Source organism: Aspergillus vadensis (genome assembly GCF_003184925.1).
Source record: "Aspergillus vadensis CBS 113365 unplaced genomic scaffold BO88scaffold_3, whole genome shotgun sequence".
NCBI lineage: Eukaryota > Fungi > Ascomycota > Eurotiomycetes > Eurotiales > Aspergillaceae > Aspergillus > Aspergillus vadensis.
This window is the reverse complement of record NW_020292041.1, coordinates 781,884-801,609: the sequence shown is the minus strand read 5'-3', so window position 1 is coordinate 801,609 and position 19,726 is coordinate 781,884. Positions and strand designations below refer to the sequence as shown.

At 50.3% G+C, this 19,726-nt stretch overlaps 7 protein-coding genes across 7 annotated transcripts; 5 read left to right on the top strand and 2 right to left on the bottom strand.

Annotated features, from left to right (window-relative positions):
- Nucleotides 1-1,183: 1,183 nt before the first annotated feature.
- BO88DRAFT_401831 (RNase H domain-containing protein) lies at nt 1,184-3,064 on the bottom strand. Its single transcript, XM_025705940.1, has 2 exons — nt 2,715-3,064; nt 1,184-2,667 (listed from the first exon to the last, which is right to left on the bottom strand). Exons 1-2 carry the CDS (start codon nt 3,026-3,028, stop codon nt 1,425-1,427), a joined length of 1,557 nt encoding a protein of 518 aa, XP_025566533.1. The 5' UTR covers nt 3,029-3,064; the 3' UTR covers nt 1,184-1,424.
- A 2,073-nt stretch (nt 3,065-5,137) lies between these two features.
- BO88DRAFT_401830 (putative amino acid permease family protein) lies at nt 5,138-7,213 on the top strand. The gene is made up of 2 exons (XM_025705939.1): nt 5,138-5,617; nt 5,712-7,213. The coding sequence occupies exons 1-2, from the start codon at nt 5,308-5,310 to the stop codon at nt 7,166-7,168; spliced, it is 1,767 nt and encodes a 588-aa protein (XP_025566532.1). The 5' UTR covers nt 5,138-5,307; the 3' UTR covers nt 7,169-7,213.
- A 1,703-nt stretch (nt 7,214-8,916) lies between these two features.
- On the top strand, nt 8,917-13,629 carry BO88DRAFT_331666 (putative ABC multidrug transporter; the record flags this gene model as incomplete). Its single annotated transcript, XM_025702687.1, has 14 exons — nt 8,917-9,114; nt 9,166-9,210; nt 9,263-9,673; nt 9,727-10,271; nt 10,324-10,829; nt 10,879-11,488; nt 11,538-11,812; nt 11,861-12,036; nt 12,084-12,177; nt 12,224-12,531; nt 12,581-12,796; nt 12,836-12,995; nt 13,042-13,481; nt 13,531-13,629. 14 exons carry the CDS (start codon nt 8,917-8,919, stop codon nt 13,627-13,629), a joined length of 4,083 nt encoding a protein of 1,360 aa, XP_025566531.1.
- Nucleotides 13,630-13,886: 257 nt separating this feature from the next.
- On the bottom strand, nt 13,887-15,142 carry BO88DRAFT_401828 (uncharacterized protein). Its single transcript, XM_025705938.1, has one exon. It carries the CDS (start codon nt 14,977-14,979, stop codon nt 14,158-14,160), a length of 822 nt encoding a protein of 273 aa, XP_025566530.1. The 5' UTR covers nt 14,980-15,142; the 3' UTR covers nt 13,887-14,157.
- A 448-nt stretch (nt 15,143-15,590) lies between these two features.
- On the top strand, nt 15,591-16,739 carry BO88DRAFT_168210 (uncharacterized protein). The gene has a single exon (XM_025701644.1). The coding sequence runs from the start codon at nt 15,755-15,757 to the stop codon at nt 16,625-16,627; it is 873 nt and encodes a 290-aa protein (XP_025566529.1). The 5' UTR covers nt 15,591-15,754; the 3' UTR covers nt 16,628-16,739.
- Nucleotides 16,740-18,290, top strand: BO88DRAFT_168211 (cobalamin-independent methionine synthase II family protein). The gene has a single exon (XM_025701645.1). It carries the CDS (start codon nt 16,851-16,853, stop codon nt 18,048-18,050), a length of 1,200 nt encoding a protein of 399 aa, XP_025566528.1. The 5' UTR covers nt 16,740-16,850; the 3' UTR covers nt 18,051-18,290.
- A 61-nt stretch (nt 18,291-18,351) lies between these two features.
- BO88DRAFT_401826 (5'/3'-nucleotidase SurE) lies at nt 18,352-19,580 on the top strand. Its single transcript, XM_025705937.1, has 2 exons — nt 18,352-18,632; nt 18,689-19,580. The coding sequence occupies exons 1-2, from the start codon at nt 18,455-18,457 to the stop codon at nt 19,408-19,410; spliced, it is 900 nt and encodes a 299-aa protein (XP_025566527.1). The 5' UTR covers nt 18,352-18,454; the 3' UTR covers nt 19,411-19,580.
- The last annotated feature ends 146 nt before the right edge of the window (nt 19,581-19,726 follow it).

The window sequence follows — 19,726 nt, the reverse complement described above, 5'->3', positions numbered from 1 at the left end:
TTTTTATTTTTTCCCAAGCCGCTACGGCTGTTTAGAAACAATAGACTGTGTCCAACAATTCCCATCCTATTCTACTCAGTAGCCACGTGACCGCGTCGTACCTGTCCTGTCTTTTTCATTTATTGGCTTCGGCGTTCGTTTATATATTATGAAAATGACTGGCTATATGGTAACAGGCTATGTAGTCTGATAATTCTGACTACGAAAATGTGAACTGTTAGTAGTGAAGAATAAGTAGTACCACTACATGAATATATATTTCCCCCGAGAACAATACTATAACGCACCTCACCGATCGCTCATGACTCAATCCATGACCAACCGCCCCAACCAATTCAATAACATCATTAATAATGGAACATGAGACTTTATAAATGTCCCCTTCTACAAAGAAATTATTGTTAACCATTCTCTGCTACAAAAATATTCATAATGAAGCACCTGCGAGAGGGGAAAGGAGGAAGGGAGACTATTCTGGGCATAGCACTAAACCGAACATGGCTAGTACGAAGTGTGAGTAGTTGAACCCATTCCATCTTACCTACGAGGAATGCAATAATAATATTCTATATAATATTTATAAATACGATTGCGAGCATGCTTTTCCGAAAAAGTAGATATTGTGGAGAGACAAAAAAGAGTTGGATGAAAGCTTTCTGTTATAGAGAGGGTAGTAGTAATTTTGTTGGTTCTTGATTAGGTTATAGGCACTGGCTAGGATAGTTGCAATCAAGAGCTTTATTTTCTCACCTAGTTAGATGCAGTAGGATAAAAACCTCAATTCAATGAGACTATATTTGTTCGAGGAGGAAAATGATTGGATTCTACTCTCGTTATGGGTCTTTATTTATTCGTACTTTCTGCTTACTGCTTACTGCTTTCTATTTCCATTCTATTAGTTTAGGTCAAGAGGTAGGAGGATGAATTGCAGTATTGACATCATTATAGGGGTGCGCGGGATATACTTAAAGGAATTAGTTAATATTAATTCTGTCGAGACTGAGATGGAACTGATGCTCAGCGATATGCTTACCAGTGCACGTGCTGGTCAACCTGGTACGTGTCTCGAAGCTGGCATCATAATCTAAGACGAGGAAAAAGATAATTCGAAACGGTCATGGTGGTTCTGTCTACTGCTCACCCGAGTTAGTATTGGTTGATTGATGTTCAGTTCTAATCAAAGCACTTGTAGTGGAAAGAAAATACTTCGAAGGAAATTTGACGCAGGCGCGCACACTAGATTTGAGATTCCGCTTGAGGAGATCGGGCATGAGACGACATTCTTGAGGTTTCTCCAGAGTGAGAAAAGTCCCCGGGTTCGTACAACTATATGTAAACCGAGCGAGAGCATACCCTAATTGCCTTGATAGTAATGAAAACAAGAACGATCCGCGTAAAGCAAGGCCCTCAAGAAATTCTGTGGTTTAAACATTGGCATCGGCATCAAGCATCTCCTCCCAGTCCTCCATGAACCGCAGAATCCACTTCCACAGATTCGGAGAAGCATCAAACATATCTTGTCGAATCCTCCGCGGACTGCCAGGCGTATACTTTCCTTTCCACTCGGACATGAGTGTCAATTTCTTGGCGATGGTGTGTTTGAAAACCTTGTTCCGGAAATAGTCCTTCTCATCTCTTTCGACTTTCCAAAGTGGGCGATCCTCCTCACGAACCTCGTCATACAGCCGGAGGTAATGAGGTGAGCGACGTTGTTGCGAGAAGTACTCTCCTATATCCTTTTCGGGACCATAGGTAGACTGCCAAACAGCAGCAAAGAGATTGTAATCACCGATAGAGTCTAGACCGAGCAGTCGACTTAAGTTCCAGTAATATTTGCCTCGTTTGGGGGATTCGCGGTACCTGCGCACCGTACACTCTTCAGTCGATCCGGGCATAGCTGCCATGAAGCCATCGGTGAAGGCTGTGTGTAACTCTGGGCTTATCTTGTCGCCGTATTGTGGCAGGCCGGGAGGGGATAACAGCATAGACTCAGGAACGGAAGATGTAAAAGCCCAGTCGATGATACAAGTAATGTTGTAGTCGTCGTCGACGTAGATGTTATTGACACTAAGATCAGCGTGACATAGCGGGAATGTCCCCGGGTTCGAAGTTGGGAGTTCAAGTTTACGTACAATGTCGCGGAGAGCATCACCCGCAACGATGTAATCCAGCCTGTTATCCGCAGAATCGATTTTGTCCCCGACAGTGACGAAGTCATTCCACAGATCCACAGCCTGCCTGTACTGCTTGTCGGATTGATAATCATCTCTCGAAGGAACTGGGGCCACGAAACAGTGATGCGATAACCGCAGCATCTCTGCTTGATCTGAAAATACAGAAACGAGGCTGTCGTAGAACTCTGCGTCGGTAGCGAAAGGGCCACGCTGACGCTCTAACAAAAATCGTTCATGTAACATATAACAGCGCCAGAGGCATTCCGCAATTTTGAAAGCTCCATCGTCTTCATAGAGTGAGCCGATTTTATCAAGTCGTAACTGCGAGAGTTTCCAGGTGATACCCCCTAGCTGGGCCATGACATTGGCCTTTTTGGATGGATCTAGGTCAGGTAGGGGAGAGCCGGCTGACACCCAGACTTTTGATAATGGCCAGCCAGGAGCTTGGCTCATAAGGATGAACGGGACTTTAGTGTCATTGTCGGACGATGCGCTACGACAGGTTAAGCTCGAAACTCATGTTTTGAAGGGGTGCATTACCAGTAGTCATATACCTCTGGGACGGGTATATCGCTGTGGGTTTTGAAGTATCGGAGTGTAGCCGCTTCACTTGCTAGTAGCTTTACACCAATCTCAAGGGGCATGAATGTCCTCGGGTGTGGCGATCTAAAAACCCATTGTATGCCATCTCCGAAAAGGATGAATATAGCCCAGTTGAAGCTTCCTGAGGCAGGGCGTTGACTGGGATCACAAGTACAGGGGATACCCTGCCGTAGCGTGCTCGCCCGACGACACACTGCTTCAAGGTCGAAGTCAGCGTAGATGAAGATGTTTGACTTCGAACACGGAGACATTACGGCCATACGATGTCCGAGAATGGAATAAAAATGAACGAGGGACCCGAAGAGTCAGCTCCATCAGGGATGGCCAGGGATGCGTCTCGATTTGTCTTAACTCATGCATAAAAGCGGTGACGGTCATCTTCTGACAGACCAACCATTGCGTGTACTGAAACCGTAATGTCAAGACACGCTGCGAGTTGCCTACAATGTCAATAAAATCATGTCGTCAAGAAGTCACAGCATCTGTACGCATGTGGCTTTTTGTTTCACTTCCGCTCATGGAATTGAACGACAAGTAGGTTAATAAATCGGGTATCTATCACGATCCAAGACAAAACAGATGGTGCCTTCGAGTCATGTTATCAGCTAAGCTGACTAGCGCATTTATAAGTAGACCTACAGACAGGGGTTGCGCAGGGACAATCTTTCAGGATGCGAGAATAAGTCTGCAATTGGTCCCTGGCACTCGCTTCCCCATTTACGTAGAGTGATTTCCATCATGTATCATGACATTATTGGTCAAGACATCATTTCAGAGCTATTATGCGATGCTGAAAAATCGTAGCCCATATATCGTGTCGCCAGTGCTGTGCCTATTATGTCGTGTATATGCACTCATTGGGGTAAACTACGTGCCGCCATAACACATTCCGTCGCTGATAGGCTGTCAGGGCCGACCCCATGAATGCTGTCGCATATCCTTCGCTGATGAGGGATTAATTTTGTCCAGACTCTTTTGGGCTCGCAAAACAGCTATGCATGATAGACTTATGCTGATGAACTCAATCACTGTGTGGAATGGCAGCTGCCTTGTCCATGCCTGGTCCGGCCTGCATTTGTTAGCAACCCAAGAGCATGAATAACAGTAGATCCAGAGACCAGATATTTTGTCTGCAGGATATCACAATTTGCCTGGAAGTGGATGAAAGTATGGTAGCTCCTGTGCCATTAGTCGCGCACCTAAAAAGCTTCGAATATTCGAAGAGCGGAATGTTCCGACACTAGACTTAAGAACCCTGCAGCATGTAGGATATGGCTTGTAGCCGCTTTTGCATACCAGGATGCAGGCTTCGTATATGAAGCACTAGGTAAAGTCGATGGGCGAATCGCGACTGACAACCTTGGCCGCATGCGGCAGTTAAATTATTAAAAGCCACACACAACGGCCTTATCAGCAGCTATCGTGCATGTCCTCGGTGTCCTCAGCCTATCAGATATAACCGCCAGCGAGTGTACTCGGCGAATGCCACCATCGAAAACCGCTTTCCGTTGTCGGACAGCTTGCCACAGTTAGCGGGTTCTCTTCTTATGTATGACACCTCGATCGACAGCCCAGGCCGCCAACAGGCAGCCGCAGCCATAGCACCCCGCATTATCCTCCCCCTCTCTTGGATCGGAAGTCGGCTGTAACAAAGTTTGGGCTAGTGGTACCGCAACGCCAGCTTGGGTCAACACTGTAGTCACCTCTGTAACACTGCGTCTCTGGATGTGGGTTGTTGAGTCTCAGGAGAGCGATTGAGATGATGACAACTCATCGTTGAATCCCGATACTGGACAAAATATCACGGATTCGCCACATCTCGCATCTTAAATTAAACAGGGGGAGATAATGGTTCGGATGGATCGACAATCAGTGCCCCGGACGCGGTTATCGCCTCCGCATAGACCTGCCCGATTGGGACAGATGACGGGGAGACTGACGATGATGATCTGGGATCGAATTCCGGGAATTCCAGGGACGACGACCTGAAACTTAGATGCGACCTGCGAGTTGATAGACGTAGTTGCCTTTCAACAAAGCGATTATAGTAGCCTGAGAAGATGAAAATCCCCTATATTCGAGAGCGTTTTGAGCACAGCGACCGAAAGGCAGATAGGACCGATGACTGTAAGAAAGCGAGGGCTACCTGAGAGTATATCGCTAGTATACGATGAGTATACGAGGCAAATATCACGACCGTAGCCTGTCTGAGCGCTGTTCAGAGTTGAGCTCCTCGGTCACTGCAACAGGCCTTTGGATGCCCGAAGCTGCCATCCCCACTTGGGAAGTCCTGCCGAGCCTAAAAAAACCAGCCCCCGCAAAAGTCAAAAGTCAAAGACGGAAAAAAATTTCACTTATCGACAACTTATCTATCTTGTCCACTCACGAGGATCTCTTTCATGACCAATTGATCATTAACTTGGTCATTATCATCCTGATAACCATCTTACCTTTCCGAACTAAGCATGCTGGCCTTGTGAGGGGAAGCCCGAGAATCCCCATGCCCTTGCATCCTTAGACTTGTTCATATATGAACCGTCCCCTCAGCACCTCAAACCAGTTATATGAATTTGCAGAAAATGGACAATTGGGTGCACAACTTGTCCATCGATCTCGTTGCTCTCCCGCTTGGCTGAATAGATTATTTGTGATTGTGCATTTTCATCCAATTTATTTCCGGATGCCGATGGACTTGGAAAACAACGGGCCGATCAAACCGATCCAGTCGGTCGACCAGAGCGTTCAAGATGCTCACGATCTTGCGGCCATGGGCCATGACCAGGCCATGACTCGAAAATTTGACATTTGGAGCATGTTGTCTCTCGCGTTTTGTGTCTTAGGTTAGTCCTGCCCGATCGTCGGAATTTTTCGTGTGCTCTGTGCGCGCTGCATCCACCGGGGCGCCAAGAAACGGCAGCTAACCGTTGTGACCAGGCACCTACTCTACTTTCGCGCAGGATTTGGATAGCGGACTCACCAATGGCGGCTCCATAACCATTCTCTGGGGTCTCGTGCTGGTCACGGCCTGCAACCTGTGTGTCGCAGTTTCGCTTGGAGAGCTCACCAGTAGTATGCCGACCGCTCTGGGCCAGGCGTATTGGGTGTTTCGACTTTGGGACACCCCGCTGGGCCGATTTACCTCGTACATGTGCGCATGGATCAACATGTTCGGCTGGTGGACCTTGACAGCGTCCCAGGTTGCTTTCATGGCCGAGTTTCTTCTGGGCATGAAAGTCATGTTCGATAATTCCTGGGGCGGGGCCAGCACTGGATGGCTAAATCTCGTCGTCTACATCTGCACAGTTCTGGTGTTGACTGTCATCAACTTAGTCGGCTGTAGGAAGGAAAAGGTCCTGCCATGGCTCAATAACTTTGTCGGCATATGGTTTACCGGCTTGTTCGTCGTCTTGTCACTTGCGCTGCTCATCTCCGTCGGCGTGAAGAAAGATCTCTCCTTCCAACCAGCGTCTTTCGTCTTTGGAGCTTGGATGAACGAAACCGGTTGGGGAAACGGAGTCGTTTGGTTCACGGGCCTAGTGCAGGCCGCTTATGGTCTTACGGCTTTTGATGCCGTTATTCATATGGTCGAGGAGATCCCTGCCCCGCGTCGCAATGCCCCGAAAGTCATGTGGCTTTCCGTACTCATGGGGGCCATCACTGGTTTTATCTTCATGATGGTCTGCTTGTTTTGCATTCAGGACATCAACGAGGTCATCAACTCCCCAACCGGTTTGCCGTTCATGGAGTTGATGGTGGAGACAGTAGGCCTGGAAGGTGGGGCCACACTCATCGCTTTATTCATCTTTAATGGCCTGGGCCAGGGAATTAGTATCCTAACGACCGCTTCTCGACTAACTTGGGGCTTTGCACGAGATGGGGGCTTACCTTGGAGCGGATACTTCATGCTGGTCGACCCGGTATGGAAGGTTCCGGCACGAGCACTCTGGTTCCAGGGCTTTTGGATTGCATTGGTCGGAATCCTTTATCTCTTCGCTAACACGGTGCTCGATGCGATCCTGAGTGTTAGTACGATCGCATTGACCATCTCATATGGTCTTCCCATTGCTGCTCTTCTGGTAGTTGGGCGCGATAAGCTTCCACCGGGCCAGTTCCATCTGGGACGGTGGGGGACGCTGATCAACTGGGTCAGCATTATCTACTGCATTATCACGACAGTATTCTTCCTCTTCCCCGGGTCCCCGAACCCGTCACCTAGCGATATGAATTATGCGATCGCCGTGTTTGGAGTGATGCTGGTGGTCGCTGTTGGATTCTGGTTCGTTCAAGGAAACCGCACGTATTTGAAGACGGAGGATGCCATCGACCAGATGATTCAGGCACAGAGGCTTGAAGTCAACACGGCGACGCAGGCGCAAGATAAGAAGAAATAGATTCCTGTAAATAGTTTCTCGAGAATTTAATGACTACAATGACCTTCACTATCTCTGTTAGCTAAGATTGCATGCACAGGAAGCATATAAGCCAACTAAAACCCACCAGTGAGTCAGAAAGCATTAAAGGTCGCCTCCCAGTAGCTTCTAAAGTCGAGATAAAACACTGCCACTCGAGTAATTACTAGTAAGTGTATGGTAAAATGGTCATTGCACGTCCTGCGGAGAGAGCAAAGAGTGTAGGCTGATGGGAAAGGCCCGTGACCCAAGTGGACGCGACCCCCACGTGTTTTGTGCCATCACCCCATGTATGGCACCACTTCCCTCACGCCTATCTTCCTGAACTTAAAGAATACTTTAATTCCAAGTGACTCTTCAACAACACTAACTCCTCTACCTCACTATAGTCTGATAACGTTTTACTTGCTATCCCATTAGGTAATCCAGGCCAATTAAGTGGAGCAGCTACCTGGTTGCTAATACATAACGATGATTTTACCTTCACAATATACTCCTCCGAGGAGAGATTTACGATGTCTTCAGTATCCGAGATCAAGATCAACCCAATCGGCAAGAACAAAGATCGCCCGACAACTATGATGTGGGCTGGTGCCTCTGCAAACCTAAATGGGAAATACTCTCCCTACTGCCGTCGGATTTATCACATTCTGCCGGCTGTCTGAGCATGGGAAACGGTGGGACATATTGGTCACCCATCTATTGGTAACAGGCGGAAAGACTCGGATCATATACCCAGATGTTATAGGTCGAATGATGGTTGAATTGGTCATGTTGGGATGTCAACCTCACATAGTTGTAATGGTACCCTTGGAACAAACAAGCAACTTGCTTCACCCTGATTACTGATACAGCTATGAAACAGGAACAGAAACCGGGTGGCCTTAGGGGCCCAGACCAAGATTGATTAATAGGAACGGGATTCGATGTGTTCCACAGCCTGGACAATACCGAAAAGTACCCACCTGCTAGCTGGCTATATCCGAGCCTTACTAGGGTGTTCCTGGCCCTGAGGGTCTGTCCAGATAGCTTATCTGCCAAAAGACAGTGACGCAACGCCTCTATGCATTGCTGCAGCTGGTCTTCGGACACTTTTGCGAAAACTGGCCCAGATTTCCTGTGAGGCAAGAGCTGGGGTTGTTGTGCACTCTGAGATGTTGGGATAGACCTAACCATACTAGGCTGACTCGTGGGGTTGGTCCACAAAAAGCTCAGAAAGAGCTGAAGGGCCATCGCCAGCTGGCTCTTGATTGTAGTAGGTAATCGCGGACAAAATTTCCAGACTCGACGAATTTTGCAGCCCGCTATTGACGTGATGCTGCACCTCTTGCTGCATCTCTATATCCGGCCCCGTCGAGGCCATACCGAAAATATTCTGCTGTGGATCTTATCGTACTTCCCAGCGAATGAGATCTGCCGAAAGAGCTCAAGGTGGGGATATCGGTTTTACGGGCTTAAGATGATTCGGGTATACGGATTTACGGAGGGCGCTTTTCCAACAAACTGTCTCCATATTTGTTTCCTGAGGGTGAAAATATTCGAATATAACAGATTCAACGCCCATGGCTCTGATCACTCGTATTCAAGTACCTGAGCCAAAGTTTATCGCAGTGCCCTGGTTTGTGGACTGTGGTTCATAGGTATGCTTATCAACGGCCTACTGGGATCTATAACGGATATACTGACTGACCGGCCCCGTCTAGTTGGGACAAGTGGACTCATTGCTCAGGATGGACACTTCATCATCCTCAGGGACCGTGGACATTGAGCCCGGTGACTCTAACATTTCCAAGCAGCTGACGCTAACATGGCGCAATGTTAGCGTAAACGTCACAGCCCCTGATGCCGCCCTGGGCGATACACTATTGTCAGTGGCCGATCCGCGACAGATCTCGGGGTGGTTTAGCAGGAGCCAAAGGCCAAAGAGGGTAGGGTTGGAAAAAATAGCAAGTCCGGACCAATGCTAACACTTTTGACAGACCATCCTGAAGGACATCTCTGGCCAACTCCGGCCAGGAGAAATGGTAGGAGAAACTAAGTGAGCAGAGAGATTGACAGCTTACTGACTGTACCTAGTTGCTCGTTCTGGGACGTCCAGGATCAGGGTGTACATCATTCCTTCGTGTAATCTCCAACGATCGCGAAGCTTTTGACGAAGTTGTCGGCGAAACTCGATATGGAAGCATGGATCACAAACAGGCGAAGAAGTACCGGCAGCAGATCATGTTCAACAATGAAGATGATGTGCATTTCCCCACATTGACCGTTAATCGGACGATGAAGTTCGCTCTTCGAAACAAGGTTCCCAGGGAACGACCCGAGCATCTGCACAACCGGAAGGACTACGTTCAAGAGAAAAGAGACGGCATTCTTGAATCTCTCGGCATTCCGCACACAAAGAAGACATTGGTTGGAAACGAGTTCATCCGTGGTGTATCTGGTGGTGAGCGGAAGCGTGTTTCCTTGGCGGAAGTGATGGCTGGCCAGGTATTAATTCTTTCCCACCATAACATGCACAGAGTACTTACGATCGAAATTAGAGCCCTGTTCAATTCTGGGATAATCCAACTCGCGGTCTGGATTCCAAAACAGCGGTTGAGTTCGCTCGCATGTTGCGACGCGAGGCCAACGAGAATCAAAAGACGATCATGGCTACCATGTACCAAGCTGGAAATGGTATTTACGACGAATTCGACAAAATCCTTGTTTTGGCGGAAGGTCTTGTCACTTATTACGGTCCGCGCGCATTGGCACGGGGTTACTTTGAAGATATGGGATTCGTCTGTCCCAAGGGAGCCAACATTGCCGACTTTTTGACATCGGTTACCGTGGTCACTGAACGGACTGTCGCCCCCGGCATGGAAGAGAAGGTTCCCAACTCACCCGCTGAGTTCGAGGCTCGTTACCGCCAGAGTGCAATCTACTCCCAGATGATGAGTGATATCCAACCGCCAGAGAAGTTGGTAAACGAGGATGAGAATTTGGCTCTTGCAGTGGCAATGGAAAAGAGGAAGCAGCATGTTCCTCGACCTCAAAGTGTCTATACGGCTGGTCTGTGGGATCAGATCCTCAGCTGCACCCTTCGGTAAGATCATTGGCACTGGAAGTATGGCGGCGAAACTGACATTTTTTTTAAGTCAATTCCAGATCCTGGCCGGTGACAAGCTCTCCATCGCCATCAAGGTGATTTCCGCCATCTTGCAGGCCCTTGTCTGCGGCAGTTTGTTCTACAACCTCAAACTCGATAGCAGTTCGATTTTCCTGCGTCCTGGTGCTCTCTTCTTTCCCGTTCTTTACTTCCTCCTCGAGACAATGTCTGAAACAACCGGTTCGTTCATGGGTCGACCTATCCTTTCCCGGCAGAAGAGGTTTGGCTTCTACCGACCGACAGCTTTCGCTATCGCCAATGCGATCGCCGATATCCCCATCGTCTTGGTCCAGGTGTCTTGTTTCTCCTTGATTTTGTACTTCATGAGTGCGATGCAGATGGACGCAGGCCGCTTCTTCACGTACTGGATCATCATTATCGTACAAACGCTGTGCTTCATGCAAATGTTCCGTGCGATCGGAGCCCTGTGCAAACAGTTTGGTAATGCGTCCAAGATGACCGGGTTTCTCTCAACCGTCTTTTTTGTCTACGGAGGTTCGTTGTGTCAAAATCAGCTATCTTGGATTTATGCTAATGTAAACAGGATATCTTATTCCCTTTGAGAAGATGCATGTCTGGTTCCGTTGGATATTCTATCTGAACCCGGGTGCATATGCATTTGAGGCGCTTATGGCCAACGAGTTTACCGGCCTCGAACTTGAATGTATCGAACCTGACTATATTCCATATGGGTCAGGCTACCCCAGCGGCTCTTCCCCTTACCGCGGCTGCACTGTCAAGGGCAGCAACTCGGAAGGTGTCATTGACGGTGCCGCTTACATCAAAGAGCAGTACAATTACACCTATCACCATGTTTGGCGAAGCTTCGGTATTATCATTGGCTTTTGGGCATTCTTCATCTTCCTGACCGCGATTGGATTCGAATTGCGCAATAGCAGCTCCGGGTCTTCTGTCCTTCTCTACAAGCGAGGCGCCAAAAGCAAGAAGCCAGACGAGGAGAGCAACGTCTCGGCAAAGTCAGAAGGAGCTGTTCTTGCGCAGTCTGGAAAGCAGTCCACGTTTACATGGAACAACCTTGATTATCACGTTCCTTTCCATGGCCAGAAGAAACAGCTGCTGGACCAGGTGTTTGGATATGTCAAGCCAGGTAACTTGGTGGCATTGATGGGATGCTCTGGTGCGGGAAAGACTACGTAAGTGCTATCAAAGGGCGACATAGTGACACAAAGCTGATTGATGTAGGTTGCTCGATGTATTGGCTCAGCGCAAGGATAGTGGTGAGATCTATGGATCCATCCTGATCGATGGTCGGCCACAAGGTATCAGTTTCCAGCGCACCACTGGCTACTGCGAACAGATGGATGTTCATGAAGGTACCGCGACCGTGAGGGAAGCCCTTGTCTTCTCTGCTCTTCTCCGTCAACCTGGTAGCGTACCTCGCGAAGAGAAGATTGCCTATGTTGATCATATCATTGATCTCTTGGAGCTCGGCGACATCCGGGATGCCTTGATAGGAGGTATGTGACAGGTCCGAACAAAGACTGATTTAGGTACTGACTATATAGTTCCCGGGGCTGGTTTGAGCATCGAACAGCGGAAGAGAGTGACACTGGGTGTCGAACTAGTCGCCAAGCCAACGCTTCTTTTCTTGGATGAACCGACCTCCGGTCTTGATGGACAGTCCGCTTACAACATTATCCGATTCCTGAGAAAGCTGGTCGACAGTGGTCAGGCTGTGCTGGTAAGTCCGTCCATCTTTGTATATTGGCAGCATCTCACATCTTTCAGTGCACCATTCATCAGCCGTCAGCGGTCTTGTTCGATGCTTTCGACTCGCTAGTGCTGCTTGCCAAGGGCGGAAAGATGACCTACTTCGGAGAGAGTAAGTTTGTCGCCTGCCTCCCTAGACTCAATCTAACATTCTTCAGCTGGCGAGGAGTCTCACAAAGTGTTGGAATACTTTGCAAAGAACGGAGCCCCCTGTCCTCCTGAGATGAACCCCGCAGAACACATTGTGGAGGTTATCCAAGGTAATACTGAGAAGCCTATTGATTGGGTTGATGTGTGGAGCCGATCTGAGGAGCGCGAGCGCGCTCTCGCAGAGCTCGAAGCTTTGAACAAGGAGGGCCAATCACATGCCGATTATGTGGAAGATCAAAGCAACTTTGCAACCCCGGTTTGGTTCCAGTTCAAGATGGTGCTGCATCGCCTGATGGTCCAGCTATGGCGGTCGCCGGTAAGTCCTAATATCACCGTTGACTAGGGCCACCAACTAACAAGAACAGGACTACATGTGGAACAAAATCATCCTGCACGTCTTCGCCGCGCTGTTCAGTGGATTCACCTTCTGGAAGATGGGAGATGGAACTTTTGCGCTACAACTTCGACTGTTTGCGATCTTCAACTTCATTTTCGTTGCCCCGGGATGTATCAACCAGATGCAGCCGTTCTTCCTGCACAATCGCGATATCTTCGAGACCCGAGAGAAGAAGGCAAGTCCTGTGAGCAGTGTCATCAGTAACACTAGCTAACTGAACCAGTCTAAAACCTACCACTGGATGGCATTCATCGGCGCCCAAGCCGTTTCGGAAATTCCCTACCTGATTGTCTGCGCCACGCTCTACTTCGCATGCTGGTACTTCGTTGCCGGACTGCCGGTTGATGCGTACATCTCCGGCCACATGTACTTGCAGATGATTTGTGAGTAGCCTCCCGGTACAATATCGAGCAGAACTGACCAGTATAGTCTATGAGTTCCTGTACACATCAATCGGACAAGCCATTGCGGCCTACGCTCCCAATGAGTACTTCGCCGCCATCATGAACCCCATTCTCATCGGTGCAGGTATGATCGCTTTCTGTGGTGTCCTTGTGCCATACGATAGTATCACCCCCTTCTGGCGGTACTGGATGTACTACCTGGACCCCTTCACCTACCTGGTGGGTGGTCTTCTGGGTGAGGTGCTCTGGGATGTCAAGGTGCAATGTGAGCCTTCGGAGTTTATTCAGTTCAGCGCCCCGTCTGGACAAACGTGCGGTCAGTACATGGCCGAGTTTATCTCCGAGCAGACGGGCTACCTCCTGGACGCGAATGCCACCGACACTTGCTCGTTCTGCCAGTACTCGATGGGTTCGGACTATGCGAAGACCTTCAACTTAAAGGAGAAGTACTATTCGTGGAGAGATGTAAGTGTATCCCTGGTGAGATATAGGATCAACTGCTAATACGTCGCAGACTGGAATTACGGCGTTGTTCTGTATCACGTCTTACGGACTGGTGTTTTTGATGATGAAGCTGCGGAGCAAGAAGACGAAGAGTGCACGGTCGGAGTAGACCACATGATAAGAAGTGTTGATATAAATAGGGGGAGGGGGCTATTGAAGGGAAGAGCTAGACTTGGATTATTTGGGTACATAGATATTAGACGATACACCGACTGGATGCAGTCATATAGATACTATTTTTTATACTAGAATTTAATACAGCATTGCATGGTTTATTTCTGTCGCATCTTATCCTTCAGTTTCAACCTGAATTTGATGGCTGGCACAAGTAGTATGACTTTTAGGAGAAGGAGAGGCAGTGTGAGCGCGAAATTTATATGTATTGGAATGAGCAGACTAAAAGCCAAAGTAACTAGGCTTGTCCGCCATGTTAGAGTTTTATCGGAATTGTCGGAAGAACTAACACCAATTTGAAGATCATGTATCTCTTCCTCTAGAATATAAGAGAATACAAAGTATATAGGTATAACAAAAGTATATAACCCGACCAGAGAGAAGACAAACCAACCCAAAACAAAACCCAGGGTATATATATATAACCAAACCAAACTCCCTCCCAAGCCATAAAAAGTAATCATCAAAACCTAAACCTCGGCGTATCGACCTGCGACCTCACATACGCGACATCCACCAACCTGCCCAAAATGACATACTCCAACTTCAACTTAATACTATAAACCAAGGCCTTGAACGTCACCTGAAACGTAAAAAACCCGGCATACTGAATCCCCACGACCGACAGATCCAAGACAATAATCACCACATTCACCAGTAACAACTGGATCAACACACTCCTGGACAACTCCCCATTATCCATGCGCAACATCCTCGCCGTCTCGCGTATATACAGCCCCGAGAGCAACAACTCCTGCGCACAGAACCATACCAACTGTATACGCTCCATGATCCCAAAGGCAACATCCACGCGCTCGGAATCCGGCATCGCATTAACCGCGAATTCCAGCCCCTCGCTCGAGCAATGTAGCAGCACTCCGTCGAAGATAATCAGGTAGAGGAGGCAGCGGAGGAGTTTCTTCTGATGTAGCACGAGGTGCAGCCGGGACCAGAGAACGAGGGATTGTCCCGTGACCATGCCGGTCCAGCCGACGCCGACTATGGAGATCTCGAGGAAGTAGTTGGTGAAGGTGAGACCGAACATCTTGAGCAGGTAGCCGAGGCTGAAGGGGATGATGGAGAGGGAGGCGATCAGGAGGGACCAGAAGTAGGTGCCGGTGTAGCGTTTGAAGGTGTTGAGGCAGAGGATGACCAGCTCGATGGCATTGCACCATGAGAGGGCGATAAGGATGGGGAAGACATATTCTTCGACGGTGGTGTTGAGATGTCGGGTTAGGCCGGTGGGGGATTGGGTTGCCGCGTCGTCAAGGGTGAAATGGGGCATTAATGGGAGGCATTGATGGGGTGGAGAAAGGTACTGGAGGTTATTTATCGATGGATGGAAGGGAGGCGATGAGGTAGGAGGTGGTGGTGGAGATAGGGAGGGTTACACAGCACAGCATATCAATTGAATGAAATGAGGCGAAGTTGGTGGTCAGTAGAGTTCGTCGCAAAGTTGTGGCACCCGATCTGGCAGGCAGAAGGAACGGCTTTGATTTGATCGAGAACGGCCAATTGCGTCATGGATGTCGGCAGTTGAGGCGGTTATCATGCGCTTATTGGTTGGAGATACAGGGATTGCGGATAAGACAGCCAATAGAAATGAATGTAGACTGCTAATCTCTCCTTATTTTGACTAGCTGCGTCGGTTAAACGGAAGGTGGTCATTGGTGGAAAGTAATCTAGTCGGAACGGTTCTGCCCGATAAGGCAACCCCTGATATTCGGCCATTATTGCGGACGGCCCGGTAATTTTGGGGATGGGTTTGCTTTGTTTGTCCTGTTTGCTCAGGGACACGTCGCGTGCTCACTTTGGGATAGCTCTTTCCTTACTGCCTGCAGACGCGACAGCCATGGCCATGCTGCGGCAAGTATAAGGCTGAGATTGCCGACAGCTGCATCGGCGGCTAGTACTGCCTCTCATAGCAACAGCAGCTAATCACGTCCGGAGCTCTTCCCCGCCATTACCTCAATGGAGCCGGGGACAAACAATCAGTCTTCCTCACCGGTTCTGCTGCCTCTCAAACTTCCGCCCCCGACGTGTCAGCAGGCGTGACAATCATGCTTCCCACCAAGAGCTTGGATTTGACCGGGCGGAAGCCTCTGTATCGCCTCTCCGCTACTCCGGCGCCTCCTACCACTCCACATGCTCCGAATACAAAGCCCGCGGCCCAGACACCGACACATCCTCCGGCACTGCAGTACCAGCCATGGCAGCAAACGCCTCCCCACCCATATCCGGCCCCGTCACCTCATGGACAGCCTCCGCAAGTCCTCTCCCCTTATAGCGAAGCCACTCATGGCGCCGACATGCAGGCTGCGCGACGGCGCGGACGCATGCTATTCGAAAACGAGCTCATCATCCTCTTCAAAGGCTGTATCGAGCGAAAGGACATGTACCTGACCAATCCGAACCGAAGCGTATTCTGGGACAACGTGGCGGGCTACATGAACAGCTTCACGGGTCGGAATTTCTCGCCCCCATCCTACCAGCAGATCGTGACGGACCGAAGCATTGAGCGTCGGACGCATCGACGCGACATCGCGACTGGAAAGGCCCACGTGGAGCCACCCAACGCCCTCACGACTGTGATCGATCTGTGGATTGCAATGGAGGATGAGCTTCTGAAGCACACGAGCGAGATCGAGGCTTCGTCGCATAAACGGCTCGCACCGGACGATCCCAGTACGGAGGATGCCAACCAATCCAAGCGTTTGCGACCGCCGACGGCGGAGACTCCCCAGGTCGCCCCTTTGAGTCCTTCGCAGGCACGTCGTGAAGTGGACGGGAACAGTCTTGCCCGGGCTTTGGTGCAAGAAGTACGAGATCTACGGCGAGAGATGGGTGAAGTCCATCGGAAACTGGACTTGATCTTGGAGGCGCTCAAGGGGGTAACAGAGAAACCGGATAACGTGGAATCAGACAAAAGATGATCCTGTGTGGGGTTATTGTTGTTGGACTCGGACAAAACTGCCATTTGAGGGAGTGAGAGGCATTGAAGGTGGCTGCTCGGTCGGTCGTTGCGAACAGCCGAGACCGCTCAGCCCCTCCTTCCCCGCATTCAATAAGAAGATGAGGCTATTTAACTGAGCTTGACAGAAGGGATCTGTATGGGAATGATTGACGCGGTTTTTATCAGCAACGCAATCACTTATCATGGCTCCTACATTCCGCGCAGAACAAATCGGGTCGTTGATGCGGCCCGAGGAGCTGTTGGCTGCCCGTAACGCCGCCGGACTGGGGCGCATCTACACCCGAACCAACGTGCCGGAAGATGTGCAGCAGGCGACAAAGCAGGCGATCGCCAAGGTGGTGGAGCAGCAGCAGGCGCACAAGGTGCGCCCTATCATGACCGGAGAGTTTGAGCGGCCCATCTTCTATGCCGGATTCTTTGAAAACCTGGAGGGTTTTGAGTTGACCAAGGTCCCCATCCCGGAAGGTTACCGCACGGGGCTTCCGACCGTGCAGACGCTCGAGAAGCTGGGCATCAAGGAACGGGATGCCTGCGTGGCTGTGGGCAAGATCCAGCACGTGCGCAGCCCGTACCTGGCCGACTGGGAGCACCTGCGGAGTCTGGTGCCACAGGAACAGTGGAAGGAGTGCAAGATGACCATGCCGTCTATCACATGGCAGCACCAACATTTGCGCGCGGGGGCCGCCTTCACGGCTTCTAGTCCGTACACGACCGACAATGAGTACTTTGCAGACCTTGCAAGGGCCTTTGCACGCGAGTACCAGGTCCTCTACGACGCGGGACTGCGCTCCATTCAAGTTGACGATCCGGCCATGACATTCTTTGTCACGGACGAGATGCGATCGGGGTGTCTGGCGGATGGGATTGACCCGGATAAACTGCTAGACCTGTATATTTGGGCGCACAACGAAAGTCTCCGGGACCGACCCGCAGATCTTCATGTCGGAGTGCACCTCTGTCGGGGCAATATGCCCGGGTCAACGCACGTACTCAGCGGGTCGTATGAGCGGATCGCGCGGCGTATGTTTACTGAGCTCGACTACGACACGTTCTACCTGGAGTATGACACGGAGCGCGCAGGAGACTTCCAGCCGCTGCGGCATTTGCCGGTGGGCAAGAACGTGGTGCTGGGAGTGGTGTCGACGAAGGCACCAGAATTGGAGACGGTAGAGGAGCTGCAGGCACGGGTGTATGAAGCGGCGGATGTGATTGCACAGGGGCAAGGCCGGAGTCGGCAAGAGGTGCTTGACAGCTCGCTTGGAGTGAGTCCGCAGTGTGGCTTCTCAAGTGTGAGCTATGGTCGGGGAATTGGAATGACGGAGGGGCGCATGTGGGAGAAGCTGCAGTTGGTGCAGAAAGTAGCCGAGCAGGTGTGGCAGTAATCTGGGATAGTGTGTATGCACTTCACTACTATATTCAAACGTACCGGAGATTATTTAGTGTTGAAGAATGCGTGGCCGTCAGGCACAGCAGATTGTATGACCCACAATTCCTGTCAAGTACCATGGCATGCTGACCTGCACGTGGTCGAATTGTTGGGTTCCGAATATCCGTGATGATCCTTAACCAAATTATTCTTCTGCATAAATGCGGGATTTTGGGTGGATGAATTCCCGCACGGCAACTCTCTCCAGCCGAGCTTGAACTGAATCTGACCAGTCAGTCTACCGTCTATTAATTTGACTGGAGTCTATATAGCAGACGGGCCCGGCACGGGGCTCCTTATCCATTTACTAGTAGTACTACTCCCTCACTCCACCCGCCAATCAAGCTTTCCCTTCCCACCATGCACTTCCCCCTGGCAGCCCTGACTCTGCTTCCCCTCGCCACCCACGCCATTAACATCCTCTCCTCCAACGACGATGGCTGGGCCGAGCTCAACATTCGCACTTTGTACGATGCGCTCACTGCCGCCGACCACTCGGTGGTGATATCCGCTCCTGCAGAGAACCAAAGCGGATCTGGTACCCTCCTCTACCTCAGTTATCTTCAACAAATGGAATTTCTCTAACCAATACAGGCTCCAACGACGCAACACCCACTGCCCTAACCTCTCCCTGCGAATTCGACTCCTGTCCCAGCGGCAGTCCCGCCGTCGGCCATAATGCCACCCAACCACGCTTCAACTACGTCAACAGCTACCCAGCGACCTCCATGAAATACGGGCTGAACAACCTCTCCTCTACCTACTTCTCCGGCTCCCCCGACCTCGCTGTCGCCGGTCCCAACGTAGGCGCTAACATCGGTCTAGCCGTCTTCTTCTCCGGCACCGCTGGCGCAACCACCTACGCCGCCAACCAAGGAATCCCCGCTATTGCTTTCTCCGGCTACACAGGTTCCCAGATCGCCTGGAACGTGAGCAGCGTTCCCACTTACAGCACTGTATATGCGCAGCTGGCGACAAAGTTGGTAGATGAGTTGGTGGAGTCCGGAACGCCGTATCTGCCTACGGGCGTGTGGTTGAATGTGAACTTTGGGGCTGTGAGCGATGATAGTTGTACGAGTGCGGACGATTTCAGCTTTGTGCTGTCGAGACTTTTTACGGCCATTCCGTTGATCACGGCGGATGATGTGGAGACTTGTAATAGTACGAGGTTGCCCACCGAGTTGGATGTCATGTTGCAGAGTGGATGCTGGGCGAGCGTGTCGGTGGGAATGGCGGGGGATAAGCTGGATGCGAACGCGACAGTACAGGCCGTGGTATTGGAGAAGTTGGGGGGATTGTTGACTTGTTTGGATTGATTCTACTATTCCAGAGGTGGATTGTAAATAGTACTAGTACTAGTACATAGTATATAGTCAGTATAGTATAATAGGCGGAGTAGCATGTGCAGCCCTATATCCGCATATACGCCTGCAGGATGCGTGGTCCGAACATAAGCCATTATTGGTTGAAAATACGCCCTCCGACATTCCGTGTCTATAGGTTAATATGCGCCACTATTAATTTATTCTACTTAGTATTCCCCTCACTGCCCTGCAACCACACGTTCCTGCCAACATCCTCCGTGCCTGTCAGCATTATCACCCGGATACGCGCATCCAGCTGATCCTGCAC